Source organism: Podarcis pityusensis (assembly GCF_964106645.2).
Source record: "Podarcis pityusensis genome assembly, chromosome: 10".
Taxonomy (NCBI): Eukaryota; Metazoa; Chordata; class Lepidosauria; order Squamata; family Lacertidae; genus Podarcis; species Podarcis pityusensis.
Window position 1 is genome coordinate 67206514 of NC_138035.1, and position 10008 is coordinate 67216521.

At 47.2% G+C, this 10008-nt stretch overlaps 1 protein-coding gene and 1 long non-coding RNA gene across 6 annotated transcripts in view; one reads left to right on the top strand and one right to left on the bottom strand.

Annotated features, from left to right (window-relative positions):
* Window positions 1-429, bottom strand: part of CPNE8 (copine 8) — a 61068-nt gene extending 60639 nt beyond the window's left edge. The window contains exon 1 of one of the 3 annotated variants that reach the window (XM_081023675.1): window positions 256-428. In XM_081023675.1, the coding sequence (XP_080879801.1) occupies window positions 256-389 (134 nt within the window). In that variant the 5' untranslated portion in view covers window positions 390-428. Of the gene's footprint in view, window positions 1-255 lie in introns of all 3 variants that reach the window. The other 2 variants (XM_081023676.1, XM_081023678.1) reach the window with 2 other exon arrangements.
* A 234-nt stretch (window positions 430-663) lies between these two features.
* LOC308486724 lies at window positions 664-4161 on the top strand. 3 transcript variants are annotated; one of them, XR_013991217.1, is made up of 3 exons: window positions 698-1144; window positions 2165-2515; window positions 3730-4161. It is a non-coding gene; the product is annotated as an uncharacterized lncRNA (long non-coding RNA). The 3 variants fall into 3 exon arrangements; XR_013991215.1 differs by having other exon boundaries at window positions 664-1144; window positions 2165-4161; XR_013991216.1 differs by having other exon boundaries at window positions 664-866; window positions 2165-4161.
* Window positions 4162-10008: the final 5847 nt, after the last annotated feature.

Below are 10008 nucleotides of genomic sequence, written 5' to 3' on the forward strand. Positions count from 1 at the left end.
GGGATCTCGCCTCCCCCACCGACACGCCTTTCGCTCCCACACACTCGCACTTCTCGCCAAGGGGGGGGGAGGGGGTCAACAACACGAGACTAAACCATGGTTCCCCGTTCACACGTTCGTCCGCCCACGCCTCAAACAGCAGCGTTTTCCCTCACGCGCTCCGACCCTTCCACTTCCCTGTCCTCCCACCGAGGAATATCCACAGAGACACCGCCTCCCCCCTCAAAAAAAAAATCTTTGTTTATCTCCCCTCACCTGCAGGACACCGACACCTCCACTCGGGTAGCCGGGACGCTAGCGCTGAGCGGGTTAAAATCCCCCACGGACGCCATGTTCCCGTATCTGTCCAGCTTGGACAGCTGCCCCAAGAGTTTGTCCGGACCGAACATGGGGCAACAAAAAAGAAGACGAAGAAAGGCGGGGAAGGAGGTGGCGCTAACGGAATTTCCCGGGCAGGGCGAGGCGAGGCGAGGCGAGGCGAGGCAGGGCGGAGAAGCCGGAGAGAGAGAAGGAGGGAGGGGACCGGAGGGGCCGAGCGAAGCGGCTCTGAGGGAGCGGGCGGGAGACGAGGAACGCCGACTGCCGACTGGCGGGAAGCGAGCGAGCGAGCGGGAAGAGCGCGCGCGCGCGCTGGGGCGAGAGAGAGAGAGAGAGAGAGAGAGTGTGTGTGTTTTGTGTGTGACGTCACTCTGGGGGGGGGTTGCCGCGCGTGACACCCCCAGCCCCCCCTCACCTCGCGACGGTGACCGTTGGAACCGGGAGTTCCTCCTAACGGTCCCCGAGGGCGGCGCGAGGCTTGTTTTCCTCAGGCGAGGAGGAGGAGGAGGAGAAGCCGCCGCCGCCGCCGCCGCCGCCGCCACTTCCCCGTAAAGTTCCACATTGTGTTTTCCGGTGCCTGGCACGAGCAAAGGCAGGCGAAAGGGCGCCCTAAAAACATCCGCGCTGAAGAAAGGAAGAGAAGCGCGGAGAGTTTGTTCTCTTCCGCGCCTGACAGAAATTTCGCCTCAGCGAAATATTACGGCAGTCTTTATTTCGCCTGCCCGAAGGGCTCTCCTCCGTGTCGTAGTAGCTAGGCTTGCAGACCTGCGCTTACGCGCGCACCACGCTTCGCTCCTCAGTCTGTCCCCGCGAGCTGCGCTCACACGTGCGTGTTGACTGGGCTGTGGAGCGCTTTAGGCGGAGATCTAGAGACGCCCTACTTTGGTTTCCCCTCAGAGGAAGGCTTGGCGGTAGAGAAGAGGAACCCTAAGCCCGAGCGAAAACGGAGGCAGGGTTTGATTCGAACCCAGAACCTGCCTTACCATTTGTGCGTGGGGATGGGGTGGTGTTTTTTTTTTTTGGTAGGATGAATAAACGCATTTAACGTTGGGTAAGAAGAGAGGAGTTGGAGGTCTAAAGTTCGCGACGAGGGTGACACCTTAAAACTGGCCACGGTCATTTCTTCCCGTCAGAGTTTCAGCGCGCGTCTGTAGATGCCTTCCGCGAGCAGACACGCGTCGTACACGCATCTGCGAGAGCCCACCGCCACGCACGTGTGCCGTGTCCCCCCACCCGCAGTAGCAGCTGCTGCGCTGCCCACGAAAGTCAGGGAGCAGCGCTATACTCCCAAGTCCCACTGAACCTCAGGGCGCTTACTTCCGAGTAGACACGCGTAGGATTGCATTGCGCGGGACTGGCTTGTGTTTGGCCCGGATACGCCGGAACCCAACAGCTTGGCAGGAAATGCCCTTTGGAATAAATGCACACCCCCCCCCCCATTACGAAGAGGGTTGCGAAATTGTTGCACGTGTCAATGGAATCGCAGCGGAAATTCCGACAGATCGCGGGAGTTTTTGTGCAATTCCCCCCCTTTATGAAGGGGAGTTGGCATCAGCGCAGTAAAAGATTGCACAACAGAAGAGTAACATGGGCTAGCCCGAGAAAAAAAGCAGGCTCTCCTCCCCACCTCCTAATGCGTGAGTCATCTCACGTTAATTTAGAAAAAGTATAGAAATAGCACGTTAAAGAGCAAATGCATTCTCAGGAAGTTGTTGGCATCGTTGTTTCCAGAGTAGCTTCCAAATGAGACGGGGGCGGAGAGGGGCATCGCGTGTGTGCGAAATACAGCAAAACCGGATTCAAGTCATCATTGATGGTAAAGGAATGGCTTTTCTCTGCCTTTTAGCAAAGAGAACACGTGGACGTCTGAAACAGTGTGACGCAATAACCCCAGAGAGTTCAGCGAGGCCCAGGGGACGAGTGTAGAAACGACGGCGCGGGGGTGGCTTGCACAACAGAGAGCGGCAGGATCGACAGTGGGAATTCCTCTGCTGCTTGCCAAAGACAAAATGTGCTGCATCGGTTTCCCGAAAGCGCTGGGATAGGAAAGGAAGGAGGCCGTCCGTTTTCGTCACACACCGCATCTATTCAGGAGACTCGCCTCAAATGTAAACAGAGGAGCCGTCAGAACAGAACACAGGCCCATTCAGCAGACGGGTGGGGCAAGCACAGCAGGAGTGGGTTTCCACGTTTTGAAGTAAGTGAAGTAATGTGCTTTTAAGTCCAGAGTCTTAACATGCCCTAACGACACCACTGAATTTTGAAATGCCACGCAGTTGCTCCTGTTTTTCCTGAACAATATGGTGCTGGTGTCCAGAAAAGCACCTCCATTCCCAAGCCCGATAGTTACCAACTTCAGAGCCTGCTGGAATTAATAAGACCATTTTCACAAGTAATATGGTTTCCCTACATGTCTATTCAGAAGCCTGTCCCATTGACTTCAGTGGTAAGTGGGCACAGGAAAGTAGCCAAAATTGCTTGCTCCTGTTTTATTTATTGAGCTTTATAGCCTATTCAAGGTTTGAAGGGGTAACAGCCTACTACAGAAATCTGATAAATTATTTCTGTGCATCTGCATTTGGAAATAAGATGACACACACACAGAGTTTGCTTTGCTGAATGCATTCATAGGATTACTGCCTCACTGTCACTATTAGATGAAGTATTTAATAATCATGCCAGTTAATCTTCCCATGGTCATTCTTAGGTAGCCAAAATGGAAGGGAGGGGGTTTAACCCTGAGGTATGCATAAGTACAAAAATAATCTGCAGCCCCATGATAACCAACCAACACAGAATATTGAGTGGTTGAGAGGTCAATTCCTGGTTCACACTGGGATGCTATTTTTCACTGACACCCCTCCCCCGAAGGCAATACTCAGAAAAATGAGTGGGGAAATCCTAAATGGTAACGTAGCTGGTATTAGGCACCAATGTGTTTATCCCTGTCACCAAGAAAACTAGAGAGGTGTTTAACTCTGCTCTAACAGAGTTATTAGTGTGAAACATTTGAAAAATAACCCTGGTAATGCAAATTCCTAAGGAAATGCAGTTCATTGTTCTCCAATTGCAGGTTAGAAGGGGTTGTAGTGGAGAGAAGTTAAGGTAGTCCTGCAGTGTTGTCCAAACACTTTAGGACATGCAAGTTGGGCTAAAACAGTAGCTTGCACTTCTGCCAGGTTATCCATTGCTTTTATCCCCATATTAAAAGTTAGAGAATTGTATTAAACAATTCTGCTGTGTAGTTCACAGTTATACCCCTGCGGTAGGTAGGAGAGCTCTTCTGAGAGCAGGGATTCCAGTCTTTGAGCTAGCTTTTTTTTAACAACAACAACTTTTCCCATCCACATCAGCCATAGCCTCAGATAACACACACAAATGCATGGGATACACTGTGACATTTTGTTACAGGGCTTCACTTGTTCCCTCGGCTTCTGAAGTTCCTTCATGGAAATGCTTGCTATGTACAATCTTCATAATATGGAATGAAGCTCTAACTACAACTGATCAGTTTTACTACTTGGGTCCATCCAATATGCATTTGTGAAGAAGCAGAAGAGAGACGTCTCTTTTAGCACTAGCGTGTGTCTTGACATTTTTAGCAAGAACAACCAGAAGACAGAGCAGCCTGGATCTCTGCCCATTTAAGTTCCCAATGTTCAGCTGGTGGCGTTTTCCTCCCCCAGGCCCCACCAGAGTGCTTCTCAGGAACCATCTTGCTATGGGAGGAGAGAATCTGGTTTTTTTCTTTACTTTCTTGTCTTTACTGCTTTATTATAGTTTTGATATTTCTATGTAAACCGCTTTGTGAGATTTGCCTGAAATAAAAAGTTCAGAACCGTTTGTTGGTCCTTATGTAGCCAAAATGATACCATCCTTGCAAAAGAGGGAAGGAATTGGCAGGCTTGGGGGAACTTTAGACAGCGGGGTGGGGGTGGGGACCCTAAAAGAGAACCTCCCTCAGAGCGTATAATGAGGGCTGAGTACAGTGGGCATGGGATGATGTTGGGGAGGGAGAATGGAAAGCTGCGTTTGTGGGGGCAGGAATACAGTGGAATATTATAGAATATTCTGGCTGGAACAGTGAACAGGAACACTCCACATTCCATCCTGCCTATCATCCTTAAAGCTCATATCCCATATGCCATACAGCCACATGAATCAGGAGTCACTGCTACTCCCAATTTGTTTCAGCAGTTCATGTGCCTTCAGGTCTCTTCTGGGAACCACCTGTTTCTCTTATTTATCCCATCTTTTTAGCTTCCATCGCTGCCCCCACCTACTTCCATCTCTCCTCCAGATCTTTTATTTTGTGAAATTCACTGTAATTCATATGAAAGGTCATTTTACATGTAACTAGTGATTAGCCCATTAATGGCAGATGCACTTGGTACGTATTAACAAATTTGAGAGTCAGAGGTGCTTTTTAGTAGTATATATGAAGATGTCCTGACATCTACATCAGCCAGAACATGCAATTGATTTCAAAGTGGCTTGGTTCTGCTTTCTGCACCATATTCATGTTTATATGAGAGAACGTCAAATGCAGTCATTCACACATGACAATATACATACATGCGTACATTCAATTTGAAATTTGGGGCCTGCGATTAAAAAATGACTTGATTAGTTCAAATCAATGTGAAATACAGCCTCTCCATCACCACACTGCTTCTTTCGCCATGTTACTCTCTCGGGGATGCCACAGTTCTACAATGAAAGCCACAACTGGCAGAATTCCAGACTACTCTGGCAATCCTATGACCTCTCCGGCTCCCCTCTCCATCTGCTCACTTCCTCCCTGCCAGTAGTACACAGCTCCAGTCCAACTTTCCAGTTGTCTTCATCATCCCTTGTTTCCTAGGTCCCTGTTTTTCAGACTACTGCCTAATTGGTCCTGCTTCCTTTAACCACTTTGTTTCTTGACTAGCCTCCTTATCATTCTTCTCTCCCTGCCACAGCAGACAGCCCCAGTGTTATAAAATTTCTTCACTTCCCCTCTTATTAGCAGCTTCATGCCTCAGTTTCTTATCTCCTCTTTTCCTTAAACTTCATTTACTTCCTACATTTCCTTTATGTTCCTTTTATTGCTATATTTCTTAAACACCATTCCTTGAGTGTCATTGCCTCTAAGATCCCTTTTCCTTAGTCTCCCTGCCTCCTAGGGCTTCATTTCAGTCCTCAGCCATCCAGTGTGAAGTCAGGTTCCAGTCCCAGCCAAACTAACAATTTCCCCTTCCACCACAGAATCTGGACAGCAGGTTGTTCAGTTCCGTCAAGAACAAAGATTCTGAGCCACCATTAGCAGTTCAGCCAATCAGCACCACAGGCTTCATTGCCACAAGCATAATGCAATATAGATGATTCTCTTCTGCTTTCTAAGCTCTGCTAACATTCATGAATTTTGCATTCCAGACTAAAAGTCATTCTTCTCTAAAGCTTTTAAGCACAGTACTTTCTCTGGCAACATCGCTGTTGCACAGTTGGATCTCATGGTAGTGTAAAACCATTTGACATTGGAGCTGGAACCCCTTTTAGGGTAACACACTAGAATAAACAGACAACTGCTTGCTCTGAACAGTAATGACCACTTCTGAAATCCATTGTACCAAAGGGCACGGTGGAAAACTTTGAGATTAATGCTCATCCCTAACCCTCTTTGCCAATGTTTAAGAAGCAGAAACCCAGTGTTGCCATTGTTTGGTTAGAACAACAAGCAGAACACAGGGCTGGTTTGCAGCATGCTTCAGTGGTGAAACTAGGCTTTCTATCACCCAGGTCAAAGACTCAGTTCAGCACATACATACATACATGGGGTATGCATGTTTGTACACACATCTTTGCTCTCTTCCAATATTTGGCTTCTGAGAAGAAGAAGAAGAAGAAGAAGAGTTTGGATTTGATATCCCGCTTTATCACTACCCTAAGGAGTCTCAAAGCGGCTAACATTCTCCTTTCCCTTCCTTCCCGACAACAAACACTCTGTGAGGTGAGTGGGGCTGAGAGACTTCAAAGAAGTGTGACTGGCCCAAGGTCACCCAGCAGCTGCATGTGGAGAAGCTGGGATGCGAACCCGGTTCACCAGATTACGAGTCCATCGCTCTTAACCACTACACCACTTTGACATCGTTCCCATTATAAACAGTGGCAACTTGAACTCACTACAGCTTATTCTTGAACTCGGCGATTCTTACTTCTGAGTAGAGCATGCATAGGCATTGCACTAGTCACCAGGGTTTACTTCTGAACTCATGAGTAAACACTGCAAATCCTTCTTATCCTACTAGGATAAGAAATTGCCTCACTCCCTTTTCCACAGCACAGGGTTCTTTGCTTCTCGGTCTGCTTTTAGTTCTTCGCGTCTAATTTCCCTCTTCTCCCCACCCCACCCCACAAGAAGTAGCAGGGGAACTAAGATCTGAATTGTGAAAAAGCAAACACACAAATTGACAACTTTAGCACAGGATTGTGCAAAAGAAGCTTCTCGTGTCTCTTTAAAGACTTACAGATCAGAGCGGCCATGTTCAGGGGGTGGGGGAACAGCTGCCCCAGCTGGGGAGTCCTGGAGGGACAAAGGGAACTGTCCACTACAAAGGAGCGCAGAGGCACATGAGGGGAGGGAGGGAAGAGCAGCTCAACACAGCTGTCCTGGGCATTCCACAGGCACAGAGGGGACTCTTCCCTTATATTTTAAACTTAGAGAGGCCAATGAACATACATCTTATTTTAATGAATTGACTTTTGCACAACTTCGGAAAGCTTTTACAGAGTTACGATTAAATACAATAAACTCTGCTTATAGAGATGGGAGACTCTTCCCTTTGGAATAGGCAAGGTGAGGGGAGAAAGAAGGAAGGGGCGTCTGTCCCGGGCAAAGTTGGATGAGCCAACAAAGACAAAAGCAAAACCACTTCGGAGTTATAGAGGGAGTGGCTGGGCAGTCCAGGCTTATCGTGGATTGGCTGACGGGTTGAGAGAGTCAATAGCACCCTCTGGGGGCTTCATCCTGAGCACAATTCCTGGCTATATACCCTTAGTTTCAGCACTGGGATAAAGGGTAAAGGGACCCCTGACCATTAGGTCCAGTCGTGGCCGACTCTGGGGTTGCGGCGCTCATCTCGCTTTATTGGCCAAGGGAGCCACTGTACAGCTTCCGGGTCATTTGGCCAGCATGACTAAGTCGCTTCTGGCGAACCAGAGCAGCGCACGGAAACGCCATTTACCTTCCCGCCGGAGCGGTACCTATTTATCTACTTGCACTTTGATGTGCTTTCGAACTGTTAGGTCGGCAGGAGTATACTAATCCGTAAAAACACAAACATGTTTTTGTACCACATGTACTTATTCAATAGCACTTCTACGAACAGCTGTTTTTATGAACAATTAAATATGCCTGTGCAAGGAGCAAAAGATAATAATAAAAAAAAGGTAAAGAACCCCTGGACAGTGAAGTTCAGTCAAAGGCAACTATGGGGTTGTAGCGCTCATCTCGCTTTCAGGCCGAGGGAGCCAGCGTTTGTCTACAGACAGCTTTCTAGGTCATGAGGCCAGCACAACTAAACTGCTTCTGGCACAGCGGAACACCGTAACAGAAACCAGAGCACATGGAAATGCTGTATACCTTCCCACCACAGTGGTACCTATTCATCTACTTGCACCGGCATGCTTTCAAACTGCATGGGGGCAGGGAATCAGGACATGCACTGTCTTGCAAGCTCATCAGAGCACCCCTAGCTGCAGTTCTAAGAGTTGGCCACCAAAGAATCAATTTGAAGCTGCAAGCTCTTCCCCTAAGCCAAGGTGGCATCCGTTGGTATATAGACACTCTCTTGATGCCCACATAGTCCTCTGTCTCCATGGAATAAGGCTTAGAAGAAGCATTCCGTTAGAGACAATAGAATGGTTGCAGTTTGTGTTTAGCTGTGGAGCCCGTGATAGCTTCTCTGGTTTTCAAATCTGCCCACAGGCACAAAAGGTTGGCCATCCTTGCCTTAAACCTTTCATGAGTAAGCCAGCCTGCAAAAGAGTATTTTAAAAAGCTGAACTCGGAGATGAAGTTTACACTGCGACACAAACTATCTGTTAATAAGGGATGGTGAAATTAAAACTCACTTGAACTCCAGCTGTTCAGTATCCAAACTACTGCAGCCAAGGATACAGATGCTTTTCATCAATCCATGTTTCACTTAGGAATTATTAATATATCAGTAAGAACGGTTCACAAGTATTTTCAAAATCAGCTTGGGTTTCTCTGACTTGGTTTTATGATAGATTATCCAATGAGAGTTTGCTTCACTATTGCCTTTTTTTGGCTTTGGAACCTTTGCCAATATATGATATTTGGTTAATGATGTAACCCCAAGCACATCTGGGAAGAAACAAAAGTTCCAAGCATTGCCATAAACTTGAATAAAACAAAACTACAGAAAGAATGTTCTATTACATTTAGAGCAGAACTTAAAATTCTCTATTTCACTCGGAAGATTTGGGGGTTTTTTTTCTTATTTGAGCATAAAACTGCATGATTCCAGCAATAAAAATGAAAAGCCATCTGATTTGTGAGGAAGAGATGCATGTGAATTTAAGCTAAAATACGGCTTACAGTTTAATGTACTTACATTTATACTTAAAGTACTTTAATCGTTTTTAATGATTTCTCAGTCTGTTGTAATGATATTTAGAAGCACATTAGGTTTGCTTATTTAAAAACTGGAATGCTAAACTGATATAGATTGCTTTAACAGTTAATTATAGAAAGGTTTCATACTTTCTTCCAGCAATGTCAGCAGCTAGTTGCCAAATACATTAGAGCATCAGAACTTCATGGGATGTCAGGAGTAGAAACAAATGATAGGAGGAGCCATTATGGCTCCATCCCTGTTTGTGACCTGTGCTCCTGAAGAAACAATTCACTTGTTTTTATATAGACACATCAGGGTCAGGTGTAAGGTGCTGGTTTTGACCTTTAAAGCCCTATGCGGCCTAGGACCCTCGTACCTATGGGACCGCCTCTCCTGGATGACCTTAAGGTCCATAAATAACAACCTTTTGGAGGTCCCGAACCTCAAGGTTAGATTGGTCCCAACTAGGGCCAGGGCCTTTCAGCCCTGGCCCCAACTTGGTGGAATGCTTTGTCACAAGAGACCAGGGCCCTGCGGGATTTGACATCTTTCCGCAGGGCCTGCAAGACGGAGCTGTTCCACCTGGCCTTCGGCATAGAATCACTCTGACCCCTTATATGGGATTTGGTATATAAATTTTCCCTTGGCTTTTTTTGCTGGCCCATGTAGGACCAGCATGGATAGCTGGCTCGGGTGAATATCTGATGTTTCCTCCCTTTATGGTCTTGATCTATGGGCTACTACTAAAATGAGGCTGCATTTTAAGCTGTATTTTAAGCCGTATTTTAATTAACTTGTGTGTGTGTGTGTGTGTGTTTTTCTTCTATTATGTTTGTTGTAATTTATATTTGGTGTTAGTCGCCCTGGCCGGGGAGGGGAGATTAGTCGCCCTTGGCCGGGGAGGGGAGGGTATAAATATATTATTATTATTATTATTATTATTATTATTATCAGGGCTGGCCAAGCTATTAGGTGGGTTGAGGCCACTGACTCAGGTGGCAGAACCCCCAAGGTGGCTCCCCTGCCAGCACCCTGCCTGCCCCGCTGCCTCTGTCGCTGGTGGAGAAGT